The sequence below is a fragment of the Abramis brama genome, assembly GCF_963993115.1.
Source record: "Abramis brama genome assembly, chromosome: 8".
NCBI lineage: Eukaryota > Metazoa > Chordata > Actinopteri > Cypriniformes > Leuciscidae > Abramis > Abramis brama.
In genome coordinates, this window is record NC_139970.1 from 39,180,700 (window position 1) to 39,203,343 (window position 22,644).

General features: G+C 37.2%; 1 protein-coding gene across 1 annotated transcript in view; it reads left to right on the forward strand.

Annotated features, from left to right (window-relative positions):
• The window catches only part of slc4a3 (solute carrier family 4 member 3), a 71,033-nt gene that overhangs the window by 12,347 nt on the left and 36,042 nt on the right, over positions 1–22,644 (forward strand). Inside the window, exons 2-3 of the mRNA XM_084123422.1 lie at positions 641–794; positions 19,204–19,360. Of these exons, the coding sequence (XP_083979548.1) occupies positions 741–794; positions 19,204–19,360 (211 nt within the window). The 5' untranslated portion in view covers positions 641–740. The remainder of the gene's footprint in view (positions 1–640; positions 795–19,203; positions 19,361–22,644) is intronic.

Below are 22,644 nucleotides of genomic sequence, written 5' to 3' on the forward strand. Positions count from 1 at the left end.
TTTTAGCATTGCTAAGAAAATTCCTGTGTTTTCGTCTCGATCGGGATCCGTGTGAAGCAGAATGCATGACCTGCAAAGCTGGCACGTACGTGTCAGTGTCAAATAATGTAATAATGTAAACATAATGAATGGTGACTGTAGAAAGCAAAAGCCGAATCCCGGGCATTTTGGGCGATCTCGAAATCCTGGCCAGACATGTCCTGGTTAAACAGGACGTATGGTCACCCTAATATATACTGTATGTATATATACATCCACACAGAGACTTCTGTGAACATGATGCAGATGATTAATTGATTGAGTTTAATTGATTTTTTATTTTTATACATTTGAAACATTTTGAACTGTTTCATGTATGAATCGATCTTACCAACCGGGTACAGACACTTTCTCATGATTAACATGGTTGTTTCATTGATTAACAGTTTAACACAATCAATATTATGTCAGTTGAGTTCATTGGCTATTGATGAACACCTGCGTTGTAACTTAAGGACTAGAAAATGATCTGTGTGTTTCTTCTTGATTTATTCTGGAAATCCTGCAACTGAGTATTTCTTTCCCACGTACCCTTGCTCCTCTGTTTGTTTTGGGATCTGGTGGCCTGATCTAATCTAAAAGAGGGATCTCGCTCTTACAGGTTATGCCACCCCACAGGCTGACTGGAAATCCAGCCGTGAAAGAGAAGGGCTGATCCCAGACCCCCTCGTGTTCCCGCAGCTGCGCCCCTCCCTGTCCCCATGGCGACAGGAGGTCATGCCCCCGAGACAGATGTGTTGATCAACCTGCATCAGGTGAGAGATGTGAAGACCCTGCCTGCTGTTTTCAGGGTTTGTGAGTTTTAGTTATACTGCTTTAGGCCTGTTACACTCTTAAAAATAAAAGTTCCCAAAGGTTTGTTGAAGTGCATGTTGAAGCAGAAGCACAGCTGCAAGTGGAGTTTCAGCATTGAGCCTATTTTTGCATTGCATGCTCAGCAGAAAAATACACTAAACATCATTATTTACAGTGTTTTGCAGTACAAGCTTTAATGAAGCAATATAGAATAAACTACTCACATACTGTTTAAAAAAACCCTCTCTGCTGGCTTTCATATATGTTCCACATGTAATTGCAGACACACTCAAGCACTTTCTATTCAGTAAATATGACTGAATCCATATGATTCAAGCAACAAATACCTATAATTTGAGTTTTGTTTAGATTTATTACCATTTTGGATGTAAATGTAACCCCCATCCTCATGTAAACTATATTTCATGATGCACAAGTCTGTAATAGTTATCAATTTCTCATTCCTGATAACTTCTTTTTATTTAGACTATAGAGTGCATTAGGAAAGACTTTAGGTATAAAATGACGGTGCACTCATATTACTATGAATGGGAGAAAGTGCAACGTGCAATATGGCGGAATAAGTCCCGCCTTCTAAGTAAAAGAGCCAATCGCCAATTGATAATGTCATTGCGTCACTGCGCTGACGTTAGAAGCTCGGTTGCTAAAGAAACAGTCAGTGTTCTGAGACATGCACATTGGAAGCCTGAAAAATGCATTTTTTTGTCATGATGTGAGTGTTTAGAAACTACATTTATGAGACCATTGTTGTCAGATTTCATTGGCGATTTCAAATATGAAATTGAATCATAAGCTTGGTGAACAGCTTTGGAGAAGTTTATGTTTTCCCATTCAAAGAGATAGGAGCTGCATTTGCATGACTGAAATCATTCAAGAAACATTTCTTATTATTCTCAATGTTGAAAACAGTTGTGCTGCTTCATATTTTTTGTGTGGAAAATATATGTTAGAAAGAATTGTATATGGTTGGATTTGCAAATGGTTGCTATTTGGTTTCCTGAGCAACGGCAGGTTCGGGGCTGGTGGCGCAGTGCCAAGCAGGGAGACGCAGGTGCTGGGTTACATGTGATGAAACACACGGGCCGTACACAGGACAATAGCATCAGTCTGACCTCCGTCTCGTTTGACACTTGGGATGCACGGATCTCAGGCAGTGTGTGTATATTTGAATGGCCCTTTTTGTGGTTGCCTGCATCTAATGTGTGTCTGTGTTGTGTGCGAACTAATTTTACTAACAAAAGTTAATCAGCCAAACCTTAGTGAAAAATAAATGTATTTGAAATGCATTTATTTTATGCTAAGTATTCTGCAAATTACATATTTATGTACTTAATATAAATACCCTGCAATTGTACTTTTGGTATACTAAATTGGTATACACTAAGTCTGCTAAATTGGGACAACTCATTTTGTTCTTAATGCAGTTTAGTTATCCAGAAGTAGTGCTGAGGTCCAACTAAAGATATACTTAAGTATATTTGATTGTGCTGAAGTGGAACTACTGCAAGTATACTTTAGGTACACTTGAAATATCTTGCATTTAAAGACTGACATTATACAGAGATTATACTATCTTTATTAATAGTGTTATTAAAACACATTTTAGGCCTAATATTATGAAATGTGCATTGTGCAGTAAAGAAGCACTCCAAATAAGTATAATTATAATATTTATATCAGTTTATATATGTTGGAATAGGGTTTTTTCACTAGGGTTTTTTTAAGCCAAATAAACAGTTTGGCCTGTTTGCTCTCATATGTGACACAATTTTCATATAATATTCAGACGTAGAGGAGCAGCACAGAAAAAAAAAAGGCAAACCACAACGGTCAACCTGTTGCTTACAATTTTGCAACCCAGTATATTCAAATAAAAATGAAGGCCGACTGTAACTGAGAAAATCTGTCATGTTGAGAGAAGTGTAAAAGAAATTCTTGTTCAATTTGTACTTGCCCCGCCAAAATTTTAACTATTTCACCAATATTTTGACCCATTATAGAGAAAATACACATTTTATTTTTAACAACACATTAGTCAACAACATTGTAATATGTTGTTTATTTTTCAATATACTATTATTCAAAAATATTGACATTTTTTACTGTTTTTTAAAACAAGTTTTTTGAAAGCTTTCTTGCTGTTATTAGTAAAAGAAACAGACACATGTGGTTTATACAGTCACATTCATTTATTCTGATACTGTACCATCATTTATTTAGTATTCCATTTAATCTAAGTGATGGCATTCCTATCCACGTAAACAGCAGAGCAAATGAGACCTTTTTGGACCTTGAGACCACCTGCAGTAAAACTAGAGCCATTACGGATAGTTTACATGTTCTTAGATGTTAGCAAATGCAGTCAGGGCCGGTGTTTTAAAAGAACTGTCTCGTCAGAGGCGTTTTGAGATGTGCTAATTGGTTGATGTTCACCGTCGTCCTGTGGTGCTGTCAGCTCAGAGAGCAGTGGATCCTCTCTTATTGATGTCAGTCTTTCAATGGGCTTTCTGAGGGGGAGGCACACGACAACATCTGGCATAAAGCCCTCCGATATTAGAGAAAAAACACAGTAATGCTTTTTCAAAATGATTATTTTATTTAAATTAGTTTGGTAATAAAATATATTAAATTAGTAATTATTACCATTTTCCACCATCTTATTTAAAGTCCTCCTGTGGTGAAAATCAAGGTTTTAATATTGTTTATATGTCTATGTGGTGTTTTTAATATGCTTTGAGACAAACCCTGTGTAAATTCATAAGTCAACACCCTTGTTGAGTATTTTCTCCTTAAAACTGCAGTGAACCAAAGACAGTCCCAAAATCGTGGTTTGAAATTGCGTCAACGTGTGATCATCAACTAGTGGATCTCTGAGCTGGTGTGAGTGAGTGGAGGCGGGGCTAATTTGCATATTCATAGAACCACGTATATTAAATGAGGCAATGGTGTAGAGTTATACGTTCAAGCTATTTTAAGGCATGGATACATTTTTTTTCACCGAATTTTTAGGGATAACAGGATTTACGGGGACTTAACCCTTAGAATTAAAGGTGCAGTAAGTGATTTCTGAGAAGCATTGTTGAAAGTGGATCGGACTGAGCACCACAACAAACTTGTAGCCAATCAGCAGTAGGGGCCACTCATGATGGGGGAGGAGAGAGAGTGAGCAAGAGGGAGATTTGAAGAAAGACTGTAGAAACAGAGATGGATGAGAAACATTACAAAAGAGAAAAGGTCAGAGGAATATCTCTGGAAAAAGAAGGGATTCAGGCAAGAGATTTAGAACCCGTGTTAATATCTGAAAAGCTTTCCAGCGCTGGAGAGACGTAAGCGGGAAGGTCTGAAAATGGACGCCAAGGTTGCGTTGTTTGTGCTCCATATGTGAGTAACATTGGTTTTGCTATGTTTCACAGAACCAATATGCTATTGTTGTAGCTATAGTTACAGGATAGTTTTGAGTGTCATTGTTTGGCTGGAACTGGTGTGCTTCTGGCAACTAACAGCCAACTATTGCTTGAATTTTTTGGCGTTCATTTGTCATCTTCGCTTTATGATATGATAAAGAGAGATCAACTCTTTCATTGCATGTTCATGCATTTGGGGGTGAAGCAATTAAGGGAGAGGTGTTTGTTTGGGTTGAACAGTGTTTCTCAGAAATCACTTACTGCACCTTTAAATTGGTCATTATGTGATGTTCCTTTAAAGCATTGATGTAAACACATAATTCACACATGAAATGATCATTTTACTCTAATGTGTATATACTTCATATTACCGCATGGTGGCTGGATTGGCCAAGTTTCTGAAAACTCTATAGATGTTGCTGTGTTGGAATATATTAATCTTTCTTATTGTAGAATTGTACAAAAGTTCATAATGAGTCATTTTAGCAGCTCAGTTTCAATAAATGCTCTTTTTGGACTGGGTTGAGGTTTTGAGTTACAGTTTAGAGTTACATGTTTTCTTAGCACAATGAACTAATGACATGAGCCCTTTAAATACATCATCATTAGTTGTTAGAAAGGATTCAGAAACATCTATTAGTACCAATACATGGAGCCTCACCAGAATTTAGGGCCTGTTTCCATGAACTCTGCTGACATATTGTGAGTAAGTGTGGTTGGATCGTTTTAGGCAGCAATCTGCTCACCATGGCATCAGATACCATATTAATTGCCTGGTGTCGACCTGCATGCGGATGGCCATTTGGTATGTTGTGCCTGGCTGTAAAGATCGCCATATCATGTTTCAGCAAAGAGAATTGAATGTTTAGTAATAAAATAGTGTGCAGGAGACATTATAGTACCACCCAGACAAAAGAAACATGTTAATGCTGCACATTGTTACTTTCTTGTTTTCTAAAGCAATAATCAGCATTCCGTATGTTGATGCAGACTTCCCACAAGCAACACCTCCTCTTTGAATTGACAAAAATCAACACAGAATAAAGAAATCAATAGTGGTAAGCGAGATGATTTGGCCAGTCTGAGTAAACAGAAAGTGTTCAGAGATTGATGCGCTGTTTCAGTTTAGCCCAGAATTGCAAACTGATTTCCCACACGCAAATATTTGACCGAGTGATATTTATACATCCGATAAAATCCAGTGGCAGCAGGACACACACGTCTGCATACTGCAGCGCAATGTGGTTTTTGAACATTTAACAGAGCTGTTCTTTTGATGATGGTGATGAACATTTTTAAAAGTAGAAATATTATATATCTAATAGTTGGGAGATCTAAATCTAATGAGAGATAGTAGACATGTAGGTGCAGCATTACTTATAGTCAACAGAATATAAAAGTGTAAAAGGGACCATCAAAATAAAGTAAAACCAATTTTTGCTGTGTGACTTCAGTGTGAACAGACAGGACAGACAGAATTAATGTAATTTTTACATCAAACTCAACATTTGTCAAAGTACGTGCTTGATAACAAACATATGCAATAATACGATTTTTTAAATGTTTCTGAAGGAAGTATCTTATGCTCACCAAGGCAGCTCATTTTCAGCATCATTACTCCAGTTTTTAGTGTCATATGATCCTTCAGAAATCATTCTAATATGCTGATTTGCTGCTCAATTATTAATAATGGTTCTTATTATATTAGGGCTATCAATTGACAACAAATAATTAATTGCAATTAATATTTTTTTTGTTATTGTATTGTATCTGTATTGTAGATGTTTTTTTTTTATTTGCCAGGGGTTTTTCTATTTGCATGTTTTTTCTTCATTTTCAGCGCGTTGAGCTTTGTGCTATTTGCAGCGATTTTCTGTATTTGGTTGCATTGTGAGTCTTTGTAGCACATGTGTTGTCAAACTGATGAGGATGTTTTCTTAATTTGCATGTGTTTTCTTCAGTTGCAGCACTTTGAGCTTTGTGCTATTTGCAGCGCGTTTCTGTATTTAGTTGCGTTGTGAGTATTTGCAGTGTGTTTCTGTATTTGGTTGCGTTGTGAGAATTTGCAGTGCATCTCTGTATTTGGTTGCGTTGTGAGTATTTGCAGCGTGTTTCTGTATTTGGTTGCGTTGTGAGTATTTGCAGAGTATTTGCAGCGCGTTTCTTTATTTAGTTGCGTTGTGAGTATTTGCAGTGTGTTTCTGTATTTGGTTGCGTTGTGAGTATTTGCAGTGCATCTCTGTATTTGGTTGCATTGTGAGTATTTGCAGTGTGTTTCTGTGTTTAGTTGCGTAGTGAGTATTTGCAGCGTGTTTCTGTATTTAGTTGCATTGTGAGTATTTGCAGTGTGTTTCTGTATTTAGTTGCATTGTCAGTATTTGCAGTGTGTTTCTGTATTTAGTTGCGTTGTGAGTATTTGCAGTGCATCTCTGTATTTGGTTGCATTGTGAGTATTTGCAGCACGTTTCTGTGTTTAGTTGCGTTGTGAGTATTTGCAGTGTGTTTCTGTATTTGGTTGCTTTGTGAGTATTTGCAGCACATTTCTGTATTTAATTGCGTAGTGAGTTTTTGCAGTGTTTTTCTGTATTTGGTTGCGTTGTGAGTATTTGCAGAGTATTTGCGGCTCGTTCCTATATTTGGTTGCGTTGTGAGTATTTACAGCACGTGTCTGTATTTAGTTGCGTTGTGAGTATTTTCAGCGCATCTCTGTATTTAGTTGCGTTGTGAGTATTTGCAGCGTGTTTCTGGATTTGGTTGTGCATTGTGCATCTGGTGCAACTGATGAAGACGTTTTCTTAATTTGCTGGTGTTTTTTCAATTTTCTTCAGTTGCAGCACATTGAGATCTCTCGGCCACCGCAGATTTAACTAAAACAAAGGAAAGAAATATTACAATGTGGCCATGATTTAGTAAAGCGAGGGATTGAATTATTATATCATGCATTATTATATAATTGCTTTACACAATGTTTAATGCAAATATGGATATAAAATGAGTTGTAAGTATCATTTCATGTTGACTTTAAGGAAAGAAAACAAAATGATAAACTACACGTAACAGAGAGGATGGACAGAGAGTGATCAAGAATTAGGAATTATGTACGAATCTAATCCTGTTATGCATCAGTCTGTTTGAGCATGTGAGTCTGTTTACAAGTCATCTAACTGAGCAACAAACTACCACCCATCTTTTTCTGTACAGTAAACCACATGCTGTACATTTTTAAGCAGCAGATCAATGTTGCCCCACCCAATCTGAACAGGTGGCATCAGGATAGAGGGGGGCGGTTACCCCAGCTGTATACAGCACTATGATATCATCGTCGCCATGACAACCATGAGCTCAGACCACTGAGAATAGAGATCCGTCTATCCTCGACCCCGTACAGTGCAAACACTGATAAAGCAGCGTCTAGCGGGGTCCTCAAGGGACCGATTAGGGCCAGACATCTATTCCAGGGATAGTCTACCCTATCTCTTATTTCACTCTTAAACACACTAAGGCTTGGAAAAATGTGCATGTATGTTCAGCAAACATAAACGAACAACATCTCATCATTGACCTGCTATAACAAAAATAATTTATATAACTATATAGACTGACAGACTTTTACAGACACTAGTTTCTTCTACTGTACTGTAAAAAAAAAAAAGAAAAGAAAAAAAAAGATCAAAGCTGACAATAAAACAAAGCTTATTGGAGTACGTTTTACTGGAAAATCAATCTTTTATACTTAATTTCATTTTTAATTTAACATGCTACTTATGGAAGCTAAAAACAAACAAAAAAGGTAATTGTGACATCTTTATCTTTGCTTTTTTTTTTCCTCAGAATTGTGAGTTTATATATTGCAATGCGGATAACTCACAACTATGAGTTTATATGTCAAAAACTATTTAAAGCAATTTCTGTGTCTACACCAAATTTATTTTATTTTTTTTCATTGTGCTGCTGTCACGGTCTGGTGGCGATAAATGCAATGAAAGCAAATGAACTTCAAAAGACTTCAAACTCAGTCTTTACTTGATAATCCACAAGATATATAACAAAGAAAGCAGGAGAATGCACACCACGGCGATCCACCGTAAAAAAAAAAAGCAAGAAGAAGAAGAATGCACACCACGCGTATACACTGACAAGACAAGACAATGAACAAAACAAAACAGAGAGTACTTATGCTAGAACTAAACGAGGGAACTAATGAGTTAATAGATGTACACCAGGTGAACTAAATGACTAATCAAACACAACGGAGAACTGGGTCAAACTAGCATACAATGAAGGCAGAGTAAATACACAAAAGAGACATGACAAAACAGAACATAACTCTGACAGCTGCATGATTCATTATTTTGCTATAATGTTCCCTGTGCTGCTACTGAACCTACATTGCTATGGCAAAAGAAATTACATTTTACCCATATTGCAAAAAACAGCAGAAAAACAGGCTAATAATAAGAAGACAATAAACAGACAACACATTGTATTAGTCGGATAAAATCACAAAGTCTGAGTCATAATGAATGACTGAATTAATCTGACTCACTTTTTGACTGGATGTTTTTAAGGCATCAATACGCAAACTACCTTGTTGTTATTAATGCTAATTAAAAAAAGAAAAATTATACAAAAACAGTATTGCGTGTGTGTTGTTGTGTGTCTGTGCAGCTATAATACACTATAAAATGTTCTGTCGTTTTTCAAGAGAGTTCAATTTGGAGCAAGAAACGCACTGGCTCACACTCCTCCATTCACAGGAAAGCTTCGCACATTTGTCTGTATAGGGGTGAAGGAGCATTTCTGACTCACCCTTTTGGACTGAAATGCAGACGCGGGTTTTAGACAGCTTTATTTGTCTTTGCATTTCTTGTGCATTCGGGAAGCACTGTTTAAAATCTGAGACGAGAAGAGCATTGTTGCCTCTGTCCATCCTTGCCAAGGCAAGGTTTTTTAAGCAAGTTTTTCATTGCTTTATTTCATTAGTTAATTTTATTTTAGCTTAATCTCAAATTCAGAAAATTATTTTTAATATTTGAATATTTTTAACAACAGCAACACTGCAATTAGTGAGTCTTTTTGACTTTTTCATTAAAAAGTACTGGCTCATTTGTTTGTGAATCATACCATACTGGTCAATGTTGCCGCATGCAACCAGTAAGGACATTGTAGTAAGAAAAATGTGTTGTCTATTTATTGAATTTATATCATTTTGGAGCACCTCATCTTTATCTATCAGCCCATTTAGTCTCAGTAAATGAAGTTCACAACTAAATACTTTTTATGTTTCCATCCTTTATTTTGCTTTGTCATTGTATATTCAGTCAGAACATGTTAGTATTTTTATTATAGTATTTTTGTTAGCTATTGACACATATATGAAATCCTGGAGAGAACGAAGCAGACATTTTTTTATTTGCCTGTATTTACCTCTCTTTTCAAAAACATGCCATGAATTTTTTTCCATAGTGACAGTGAGTCATCGCTGGTACTGTGGGAAAGGGCAGATGCTGTGAATCCTGTCGTAGTGTGCTAGTGAAATGCCAGCTGTGAGCTGGTTGATCTGGTGTTTTTAAGCAGAGGAAGGTGTCTCTGCCTGCAGCTCTTTAATGACACAAATTGAGTTGTTTATAAGCCAATGACTCACGATTACAAGCTTAAACAAAACAACTCATTTACATCATTCTCGTCTCCCATCACTCCTTGGCAGCATCTGTGAGCTTCATTTCTGACAACAGTCTCTTATCCAGCTCTCGTGCAAGAGCCACATTTGTAGAGCCCCTCGCTTCTTCTCTCTGCTGCAAGGCAAGTTATTTATATAGCATGTTTCATACACAAGTTCTTTGTATTATTAATTTTGATTTGATTATATTTTATTATGGGGATTGTTCTTTATTCACATTTTTTTAGTTGTCTAGGCCTTATAGTCTTTCTATCACTACAGGCCACATGTACATTAAGTTGTTGTTTGTTCTGGCAACATTTGTGAATGTCACTGTTGTTGTAGTGAGACCTGACACACATCACTGAGAGCATCAGTGGGGCTCAAGGGACATGTTGTGTTTTGTTCACCAAAGCTGATGGAGAATGGTGATTTGACATTGTGGCTGAGGCTGCAGAGCTGTCACAACACTAGAATTTCAGTAGTCTTCGTTAAACTCAAAAAACTGAACTACAGCATATAATACATCAGCTCATCAAATACTTTCACTTCAAACCCGCTAAATCCCAGCATCTGCCCATTCAGAAATACCGGTTTGTTACCAGAAACCTCTAAACACCACTTCCCTTGGCCAGCAAAAGCCTCTAAGTTCAGAGAACCAATCAGAAGACACGAATCGAATCATATGATTTCAAGATGAATGATGTTGTGCGTATGAGCCAGTGTTCTGCTGAATAATGCTACCTATCAGATTGTGCTACCAACACTGTATTTGCATTGTTTTAAGGGTAGGTTTAGGGTAGGGGTAAAAATGGATGTTAATAAAGCCTCAAACCGCATGAATATGATGCTGGTAGCACAATCTGATAGGTAGCATTTTTTGCTGTTGAAAAATGCAGGTTGTGGTTAACACACACACACACACACACACACACACACACACACACACACACACACACACACACACACACACACACACACACACGCACACACACACACACACACACACACACACATATGCATACATAAATGATTGTGTGTACATAAACGAGATTGCTAGATGCAATCAATCGCGATTAATCGATTGGATAGGAATTATATACAGTATACAGTGCTTTGCATAAGTTTAGACACCCATGCTAAAGTTGACTAAAAAGAGGAATAAAAAATCATCTTTTGGAAATTGAACTTAATGCCTTAATTAAAAAAATTAGGAAAAATCCAACCTTTAAGGACACCAATTTTCTTTGTGGATGAATAATGTATCGTAAATAAATAAATGTTCTTCCTTAAAATACATGGTGCATAAGTGAGTACACCCCTATGTTAAATTCCCATAGAGGCAGGCAGATTTTTATTTTTAAAGGCCAGTTACTTCATGGCATGGAGTACTTTCCATAAGATCATCTCTCAATGCAAATCAAACCAGCTATTAGGCTAACTGAAATAAAACCATGCCAATCTCTAGGTATGGTGAAGGCTATGTGATGATGTGGGGCTATTTTAATTCCAAAGGCCAAGGGAACTTTATCAGGATGCATAGTATCCTGGATCCATGAAGTAACTGGCCTTTAAAAATAAAAATCTGCCTGCCTATATGGGAATTTAACATAGGGGTGTCCAAACTTATGCACCCTGTATTTTAAGGAAGAACATTTATTTATTTACGATACATTATTCATTCACAAAGAAAATTGGTGTCCTTAAAGGTTGGATTTTTCCTAATTTTTTTAATCATGGCATTAAGATCAATTTCCAAAAGATGATTTTTTATTCATCTTTTTAGTCAACTTTAGCATGGGTGTCTAAACTTATGCATAGCACTGTATATATGAAAACATCAGATATATACTGTGTATATATATATATAATCATATATATATATAATTTAATCAAATACTAAATAATATGTATCAATATAATATATTATTACACACAAAGAAAATACCATATATATGAATTATTTATTTCATATAATACAAATGAAAGATTATTTATTTCAAAATAAAAATTATATAAAAAATACTAAAATATTAAATGTATTAATATATTAAAAACAAAAATGAATTTCTCTGAATTTCATAATTCAACTTCCTTACATTACATTTTTTTTGTGTGTGTGTGTGTGTGTGTGTGTGTGTGTGTGTGTGTGTGTGCTACTTTAATTCCAGTTCAGTTCTGAATGGCGGATAACCCTGGTGTAAGTGTTAGTCAGGGATTGTCTCTCTGTTCTTGGCTGCCTGAAAAGGTCAGTACTTTTGGGAAATAGTGGGACTGTGAGAATAAATGAGTATCCTGTGCTTTCACAAAGAGCTCAGGTGGGCCTCCATAGTCACCTGATACCCAGGCCAGACTTAGCAGGCACCTGCAGCTTTAGACGGCACTTCGAGCACCAGAAGCTCCTTGAGCAGCCTCCAGACAAAGAATAAGTGTAACCCCATCGGTTCTACTCGCACCGCTCCGAGCGGGATATCCAGCATGGGAGGCGGGCACACTAACAAGGACCCTGGAGACCGTAGCATCTAGCGTCAGTCGCTAGTGCGCCTCTTGAGGACAGGGGAGTGAGGTTTACTCCCACAGCTCTCACTAGCTGGCCTAGAGAAGATGCAGTTCACTCTCTCTCAGCTGAGGCACAAATTTCATGCATGATATATCAATAGCATGGGTATCTTTCAAGTTGATATTTTCTGCAGTGTCAGAAATACTTAATACAGACTCAATTTGACACCTGAGGGCTGACTGCATATTTGTGTGCTTGCTCTTTGAAGAGCTTTTGGGCCTCGAGGAAAAAGAGAAAACCACGCAATGTGTTCTTTAATACTTATTACACGGCTCATGTGGAATACTTGATTCTGATTGGTCAATCGAGCCATCCAGTGGTATGTTATTCCCAGATAAACAAACGGTAAAAAACACAGGGATCATTGCGACGATTGTTTTGTACACTGTACTGGATTATAAGATAACAAACAGGCAATATTTTAAAACAGTTTAATCTCAAATCAGTATCTCCTATCCTCATAATTATTTATGTGGTGAAATGCCGTAGCCTATAGCCTAATAAGTGGTATGACTGTACCGTATGTCTGTGTCCCTTAAATGTCTGTCTAGTTTGCATTTATTGCTTGCTCGCAACTGCTTTCTTCACGGAAGCTTAGCGTTTAAAGACCTAATATAATGTTTCAACTGAATGTTTCAATATTCTGTGTCTAATTATTTACTTATATAGCCATGTAATAAGTTTCGCGTCGGTGTCTTGATCACCCTGTCAGGGTTTATTCTGTGAAAACAACCGTCTGGATGTAAATTATCATTTACTTAATGTTTAAACTTAATGTTTAAAAAAAAAAAAAAAAAAAAAACGTACATTTTTTTTTAACAAACTGACCAAATTACTATTACAATTATTTTTTAAAAAGTGAAACGGCTTCTCAAACAAGAAACAAATGTTGGGCGGGACTTGATTTTTTCCATGGAGTATTGATTGGACCATTGGATTGTTGTGGCTTGTATGTTTTCGAATTCACTTAAAAGAACCCGTTCCTAAAAGTAATTTTTTTGTGCATTGAACTACTAGTCACACGATATGATTTTGATTCGCTACAGAGAACGAGTTCATTAGAGTCATTTGTTTGGGAATCAGACTGCACCGGATGCACTGTCTGTTTGATTCACGAAAAAATAACCTGTCCCTTAAGAGTCATTTGCTTATGAATCGAATCAGTTACCATAGTTTGAATCACTAAAAAGAACTGACTAAAGTCATTTGTTTGTGAATCATACTTCAGTGCTAACGTCATATGTTTATTTTTGTTCACAGCCTGCAGCAATTCTATTGAGACAACTTAATAGAAAGACGTTTCTTCTCATTTTTGCAGCTCACACAGGTTTTTAAGTGCTTAACTCAAATTCACAAGATGCAACAGGATGCTGTGCCTCTGAAAAGTGGGACAGGAAAATACACACCATTCATTTACTTTTATAATCCTGAAATTTCACTGCATTGGAATCGACTACTGAAATGTTGGTATCATGAGAAGCCCTTACTATCTCGGCAGAGCGGGCAGCCACCTATGACGTATGTAACTCTATCTACCGTTTACCCAGAGCACTTGCTAACAGCAAGCAAACACATCTGCCAGTCCTCGCTGAATTCTCATTGTCATTCTGTTCACCTTGCAGTTGAAATAACCCATAACCTTTATTGGGAGCGCATGCACTCAGTCTCGCTCAAGCCATTAACATTTGCACAATCAGAAAACTGCAAGAGCAAATGCTGTTTGGGTCCTTTGTTTTACATTGAGTAGAGAAACAGTGGGAAATGCTGTTCAAAAAGTACTATTCTAAAAACCCTGCTGTTGTTTGTTTGTTTTGTTCTTTTGATACATTATGGTAATTAAGAAGGGGCAATTACAGAAGAGAAACCAAATGAGTGAGGGAGAGGTGACTGAACAGAGAGGTAGAGAAAAGGGATAATATTACATTGCTGCTCATGAAAACATGACCAGGTTTCACCCCAATTTCACCCTAGCCTATTTGCCTGTTATTAAGAGCATTTGCATTGGGACATATTTCTTGTAATGCTCCAAATTCTCGTAATGCATCCTCGTGTCTTCTGAGCTTATATAAATAATACAGTATATTTATTGTAGTAAAAAGGTATTACATTAAAATAATAAAACAATATACAGTAGTATATATAAAGTATATACTTTATAGTAAAACATTACTGTAATATAATAAGGATGTGAATGACGTGAGGTTTGGGATGAAATCTCAAAAAGGGAGTCAAAACAAATAGGGATAGGAAGACAAATTTCAAACAGTTCCGATTTGTGACATAAACTCGCAATTCTGTGAAAAAAGAATTGCCAGGTTTTTTTCCCTTGCAATTGGACTTTATAACTCGCAATTGCAAGTTTATATCTCAAAATTCTGAGAAAAGATGTCAGAATTGTGAGTTCACATCTCGCAATTCTAACTTTATAACATGCAATTGCGACTTGATGTAAACTCGCAATTGTGAGATAAAAAGTCACAATTATCTTGTAAAATGTTTTATTCTGTGGCGGAAATAAGCTTCCATACAAACAAGCCTAATAGCAGACTGGTGGGAGTGCCCTTGGACAGCAACATGCCCAGTGCATTATGGGTGCTGACGTTTTCCTACCTATTTGGCAAATTGGAAGACAGCAGCCTTTTTTTTTCTGTTTTCTCTAGTCAGGTAACACCAATTTTTTTTTTTTTTTTTTTTTTTTTAACATTTCTACTGTATAGGCAGCCAAGTTTTGTTGAAAGCCTATTGTGCCAGCAGTAAAGTACCCCTTTAAGAGGTTGGAAAAGCATCATGAAAGAGCAGAAATAGTGTGATACAGCAGAATGGACTTCTCCAGTGTCCCAAACTGGCTCATTTCCAAGTCTCCTGTACTATCAAAGCCAGCCATTTATCATTTGACTTCACAGGTCTTCATTAAAGTCACCACTTCAGCAATGATAAAAGAGTGGCACACAGCGTGCAGACAACTGAGAGCTTAATGAAATGTTGTCCTCATTAATTTACGCAAAGCTGAGGGCCACAGACAACAAAGAAGACTTTGTTTCCTTAATTAGTGCCTCATTCGTTCATCTCATTTCAGTTTTGCCGAATTTGCCCCATCTGCTCTGATCAATTATGCAGAGGCCTGCCATTTGCCCATGCTTATTTTCCTGAAGACTTAAAGAAAATGTATTTTAAAAGATTCATGTTTGTTTTAATGCTTCGGGGTAAATGATTTGTTGGCTTTTGTGCTTGCCGAGTGAGTTGGCCGTTCTGAATCTTGGAGCTTGTTGGACATGACAGAGGTGCTGTTGAATGCAGTTGTATTTGTTAATGGGGACGCTGCAGGGCTGCTGTCAACTTCATGCTGACACCGTGACATTTAGTCTGACTGATCTGCGAGCCTTGTAGCCTGTCAGCATGCTTTATCCCACCCGCGCTCTTCAAAGCCTTCTTCTCACGAGCCAAACGTTAGATACCTCCCATAGATGGAACTGTGGGCGGGGCCATATGGGCAGCTAAAATATGATTGGCCCTTCCAGTGTCCCATTCAACATTCCTTCCCAGTAAACAATTACCGTCTTTCAACGTTGAAATATGGTTGAAAATAAGTCAGTCCGCCTTGGCCTGGATTACGACGTGGTTTCAACAATGTTGTTTCGGCCGGACTGTTTGACTACGTGTTTTCAACTGATCATCTAAGACAGGATAAGTCTGTTATACATGCTAAAATAACGGAGAAAAACAAACTACCAAACCATGTTTATTATTAGCCGCTTTCCGACCAAGTAGTTACAGGAACTTAGTTCTAGGAACTGTCCACTTCTAAACAGTTCTAAGAACTACTCTCCCCCAAACTCGGTTTTGCTGTTTGCGTTCGCACTGGCCAAGTGGCCATAGGAACTGGTAGGAGGGGTAAGGGAGTGACGCAAGCACGGTGACTTTTATTTTGACAGCGCGACGGACCTTTATTTTGGCGGCGCTGAGAACGCCAGAGCAAACAATGCTTGCATTCTCTGTGTTTATTAGTTAGCGATCTGTTTATTAGTTAGCGAACAGTACTGTTTAATATGTTATTAGATAGAACTGTTATAGAAAGTAGACAGTATATGAAAAAAAGGTTATTAGCCTATGCCGTGTGGTTGATGTCCAGTGTTGCTAGCTGGGCAGATAAACATAATCATGTTTGGCTTGGTCCCCTCAAAGTTGCGTTGGATTTTCTCTTCAGTATAAAGGTTTAGAGACCCATCTATCACTGTTTTCCATGTGTGTATAGTTAGTTTCTGGAGTAAATATATAGGCTATAATCTGTGTGTTTACATTCTAGCTGTTTTAAAAATGGCGGGTGCTGGTGTTCCGTGTGCGTTCGGTCAATCAGTGTACACTAACGTCACGGGTAGTTCCTATAGTGCTGGTTTAGACCCTACTCTGAAGTAGGACCTAAATTAGTTCCTCCAAATGGAGTTCCTAGAACTAAAATCGTTCCTAGTTCCTGCGGTGCGAACACGCCGACATCCGGGTACTTTAGCCAATAGTTCTAGGAACTGTGAAAAGGTTCCTCCGGTCGGAAAGCGGCTATTATCTCAAATAAATTTAAAGAGTTTTACATATTCCATCAAGACGTTGATCGTAATTAGACGTTGAAGATTTACGTCTATTCAACGTCTAATAGACGACCTTTTGCTAGCTGGGTTGATGAAGACTTTTGTTTTATTTTGATCATGATGGTAATGAGATAATTTTAATGAAGATATACTCTTGATACTGTAAGATATTAACAATGCTCTATCTTTGTTTTTAGAAGATTGTGTTTATAATCACACTTTTGCGAACTATTCTAAGGCCCTGTTTACATCTGGTATTAAGATGCGTTTTCGTCGATCGGATCAAAATGAGGGAGACACATTCCCATTTACATCTGGTGTTTTAATTCGTCTCTTTTGTCCACTTTCAACCACTTCTGTCCTGATTTCTTCGAGGGGAGGGTCAATGTGTGGGTAAATGTATGGGCTTTTTAAGGATCTTTCGATCTAATGGATGAAATAAGCTCACACAATTTATATATGAACATGCCTGGAGATGATGGAAAAACATACAGAGAGCATCAGCTTTCGTTTCTGTTCTGACAGCCGCAAGACCATGCTGAATGTTAGAAATCAGGTATGGTGAGAGAACATCATGATTGGTACGTTTTTCGTCTTCAAACCAAAGGTGGGTCTTTAAATCCCATCTAGCTAGCGCGCTTCCCATAAAGTACACGCATTAGGCCAGTAGGCGGAAAGTAGACGGTCTTTTGTGGCTGTTCGGACTCATTCCACCACATGTGCGTTTACACTACGAAAGCAATCCAGTCGAATGCGTTTTCGACTACCTCTGGAAGTGGTCGAAAGTGGACAAGCGCTAAACATTTTAGACTCCGATTACACCGTCCACTTGTGATCCGATCGACCAAAATGCATCTTAATACCAGTTGTAAACTGGGCCTAACTCATTATCGTGAGTGCAGATGGGGAATCTGTTGAAGTGCAGTGGAGAAACAGACACATCGAATGATCGATGCTGTGAAACAGCAAATCCGTTTTTATGAATGAATGACTCTCTCTAACTGTTGCTCTGGTTTTCGTCAACACACGCTTGCACCACCTGCTGGTGAGATAGACTTACAGCAGATGAAGATTATGCATCAACACTCTACTCTGCATTTCCTGCAGTTCCTGATGTGCAGTGTTGAATTTTCTGTCGAATCTGAACCACTGAATTTGTGTATAAGCGAATTTGTAAAGCGAAAGAAATTGACAAAAAATTGCCTGTCGAATATAATAGGTTGTATTTTTAAACAGACCAAATATTTTGGAAGTGAAATCTAAAAGGTGAATATGGATTATTGAATTTTTAATAATGAAATTGTGTGTGAAATGTTTTGAATTGAAATATTCACAGCTTAAATATACCACTATGTTGAATTTCAGCCCATGAAAATGCAAGCCCTAAAAATAGCCTACAATGCATTAAAATACAAGCATGGTCAATGCATATTTTTTCAATTAGTGCAATTCAACAAGCTTTTTTTGTTTCAAATACATTTGCCATTATTTTACTTCCATCACATCCTGTGGCGTCACGGGGTTGGTTTGCTCCGCTGGATTAATGAAGATGAACATAGTTTCTATTCTGGTCAGATTTTTCTGTTCAAGCTGGGTTCACACTGTGCGATTTTGGCCACAATTTTGCCGTCTGAGACAAGTTTTGAGAATCCTAAAAAATGCTTCTGATCCTAAGCCAAAATCTGAAGTATTGCTAGTTTGACATGTTCGGTGACAGCTGATTAATGACCCTATGATCAAATTTTACCTCAGACGAAATTCTGACAGTGAAGATTTGAGGCACAGTCCTGCATTGTGACTTTTCCAATAGTAGTGCAGAACCTGATGACACAACTAGTGAGACAACAACAAACCACCTAGAAAAATGTTGCCAATGATGCCTCTCAGTCACCATGATGCCCTGTTCTTCATAGCTGATAACCCATCCAGAATTGCGGTGCACTGGGTGAGCGCTAATGGACGTGTGGTTGTGGTTCAATCTCGGAGAACATAAAACATCTGGCCGTAACTGCTCAAACTCTTCTGAGCATGCCAGAAGGAATCATTTGGCCTCAAGTTTATTTCCCATACTTCCTCAAATGTATTTTAGCATCTGGAACATCTGTCTGGCACTTACTGTGTGGTTTCAAATAATCTCATCTGCAGGTTTTGTTGGAAGAAGAGAAGGACTCCACAGCAGGACAAGAAGATGAGGAATGGGAGAAGGCCTTGTCTGTGGAGAGGTTCGGGGACATCATTACTGAGTCTGCCATCAATGGCGCAGACAAAATGGGCCGCAGCTACAATGAGAAAGACTTTGAGTGTAAGTATTGTATGACGTATAACCATGTTTAGAAAAGGTTTGAAATCTGACTTGGATGATCCGATCACAAGTGTAGTGGTCTGCCGAGAAAGATTTTGATTTAATAGACTACATCAGGTGTTTTTTTTGTTTTTTTTTTAAGTATGAAAGATTTACACTGTTGTGTACAAACATATTTTAATATTACCATAACGTTACCATAATGTTGTTAAGAACATTTAAAACGATTAAAAATCTATTTTGTTTGTACAATTAGAACTTAAACTATTAAAAATTATTTTGTTAATTGAAATAATCCTGAAATAAACTTAAATATAATATAATATATACATATATATATATATATATATATATATAAATAATAGTTGAAAAACTTGAATGTAAAATGCTTAAAAATTAAACAATTGCCTTGTCAAACTAACTAAAAACAGAGAAGTTTAGGTTAAAGTACTGAAATTACTAAAACTAAAACCGGAATAATATTTTAAAAGCTAAATAGAAGTATTTAAAAAATAAATAAAAAAAATAAATAAAAACATTTAAAAAAGAAATGAACAACAAAATTTACAAAAAAGTATCATAACTAAAATCCAAAAAAACTGAAAATATAAAATAGAAGCTATTTCAAAATATTAATAAATACTATAATAGTAATACTATAATATAAAAGAACACTCTACAAACATTTAAAGTATAATGCTTACTGTTATTCAAGTCCCTTTTTCAAATGATGGTTATGTTTCATGCATGCATTTTTCAAACTCTGAGGGAAATTGGCTTCAAAGTGTTTTGATTGAATTCTTATTGATCTGATATACATTTTCACACTACATTTTTTACAAGCACCACACACTACAAAACCCATCTGTCACATGAGAGATCACTCTCTAAGAGTCCCAATCATGCAATCATGCAACGAGATGCATTTTGCCTTTTTGCATGGCAGTGTTAAGAGCTGCGTTTAGTGCTGACCACTTGTGACCGGATTCTCAGAGACGGATGTTAATACAAGGTTCGAATAAGGTCAAAGATATATTTTTTCAAACTTTAGGGGCTGTTTACACAACACCATTTTCAACTAAAAAGAACAACTTTGTGTGCCTTTTGGCTGTTCATTTACATGACAACGGAATTTTGGGGGCCTGAGAACATAAACCAGATTCAAAGTGGAAGTTTTTGAAAACGATATTTTTCATCTCCTTGTAAACTACAAGAACGTGAATTTGTGAAAATGGTAACGTCATGCGCATGCGTGTTATGTGTTCAGTATATAGGCGCGAAGTGTTTATTCGCAAAGTGACATCGCTAACTACTGGCCTGGCAGCAGAATACAGCGTTTTTAGTCGTTTTCGCGGATCTGTGTGAACGGGGATCGATTTGACAACGTTGTCATCTGTATGCGAAAAACGCGAAGGAAAAACCTTTCCGTTTTTAGTGCATTATTGTTGCTGCTGTTGCTGAAAGTGTCAGACTGCTAGAAGATTCCAAGTTTAGATACATAATTCTGCAGAAGGTATACAGAACATGGCAGCTCAGAAGTACAGAGAAGACTTTTTAATGGCTCTCTCACACTCCCTGGACTCCTGTGGAGCTGCGTCTGTGCCAGTCGCTTTCCAGACCCTGATAAATCAGGGCCTACATTTCCTTCTACATGTGGCGGCAGTAGTGGGAGGTGTAAACTAGCCTGTGATGCATTCACAACAGAGCCCAGAGGCACCCTGAACACAGGACAAATCACACGTTAACCGCTTTGTAAGGGATGTCAAATTACAATTAGAATTTCGAACATTTGTAGAATATAAAATAAAAATAAGAATTGCAAGATATAAACTCGGAATTGCGAGTTACAGAGTCAGAATTATGAGATATAAACTCGCAGTTCTGAAGAATTCAGAATTCTTTTCTCAGAATTGCGTGATATAAACTTGCAATTTCGAGAAAAAAAGTCACAATTACCTTTTTTATTTGTTATTCTTTGGCGGAAACAAGCTTCCATACCCACTTGATGCATCGCTACTACGTTGTTCATTCAAAACATTGCAGAAATAAAGAAGCTCATTGCGTAGATCTTGGTTATGTCAAAACCGTCACCAAGCCTTTCACACAAAACGCATTTTCTGCGCTGCTTTTCTATTGTATTCTATGTAAACATGCACTAGACGGACATCTTTGATGCATGTTTAGAGAGCCGTTTAGGAAGCCATGTAAAGTTAGAAGGAGTTTAACTTTTAAAAAACATTTCTCAAGAGACATTTAGGTTTTTTTTCACCATTCCACTGCATCTCGTGTTTTTAAATGCAAAAAAGTACTCTTTGTGATCGGCTCTGTGTATTAAACTTTGCATAAATACATGATGCTGTTTTGTTCATAATTCTTTATGCAATTTATGAAATTATAGGCTACTGAACAAAATTATAAACGCAACACTTTTGTTTTGCCCCCAATACAGTAAAACTGCACATTTTAGAGTGGCCTTTTATTGTGGCCAGCCTAAGGCACACCTGTGCAATAATCACGCTGTCTAATCAACATCTTGATATGTCACACTTGTGAGGTGGATGGATTATCTCGGCAAAGGAGAAGTGCTCACCAACACAGATTTGGTGAACAATATTTGAGAGAAATAGGCCTTTTGTGTACATAGAAAAAGTCTTAGATGAGTTCAGCTCATGAAAAATGGGGACAAAAACAAAAGTGTTGCATTTATAATTTTGTTCAGTGTATATTTGATTTATAAACGTTATTTTCTTTTGCACAGACAAGACATGTTATCTCAGGGCTCAGTGTGCCCATTGTTATTTAAACTACTCATACAGTCAACGTGAAATTCACAAACACAAATTTACATTTACATTTATTCATTTAGCAGACAAAAAATACAAAAATACAAATTGTATTCCTTTTGCACTAGTACACGTTCCTGATCGTATTGTGCACGATTCATCAGTTGTTCCAAAGAAAAAAAAAGTGTCTTTGTGATCATTCATCAAAAACATGCTCTGCTTTTGAAGCGACTTTCCTTTTCAGCACAAATAATGTCACAAATCCATCATTATTTTCAACCCCTCCCTCTCCTCCAACCACACATTCTGATATGTAATTCCCCATTTTCAAATTACAGGTCAGTTAAAAAAAAAAAAGGTATCTAGAACACTCAAGCCTCTGTTATACTTTCTGCGACCGCGAGGGCGCGAGGGTCCGCGTGACGTAAAAATCGTCATCGGGAGTGCGCGCGGAGGCTCCTTGCGGACAGCCGCGTGCCTCCCATTCATTAGGTTAAAACC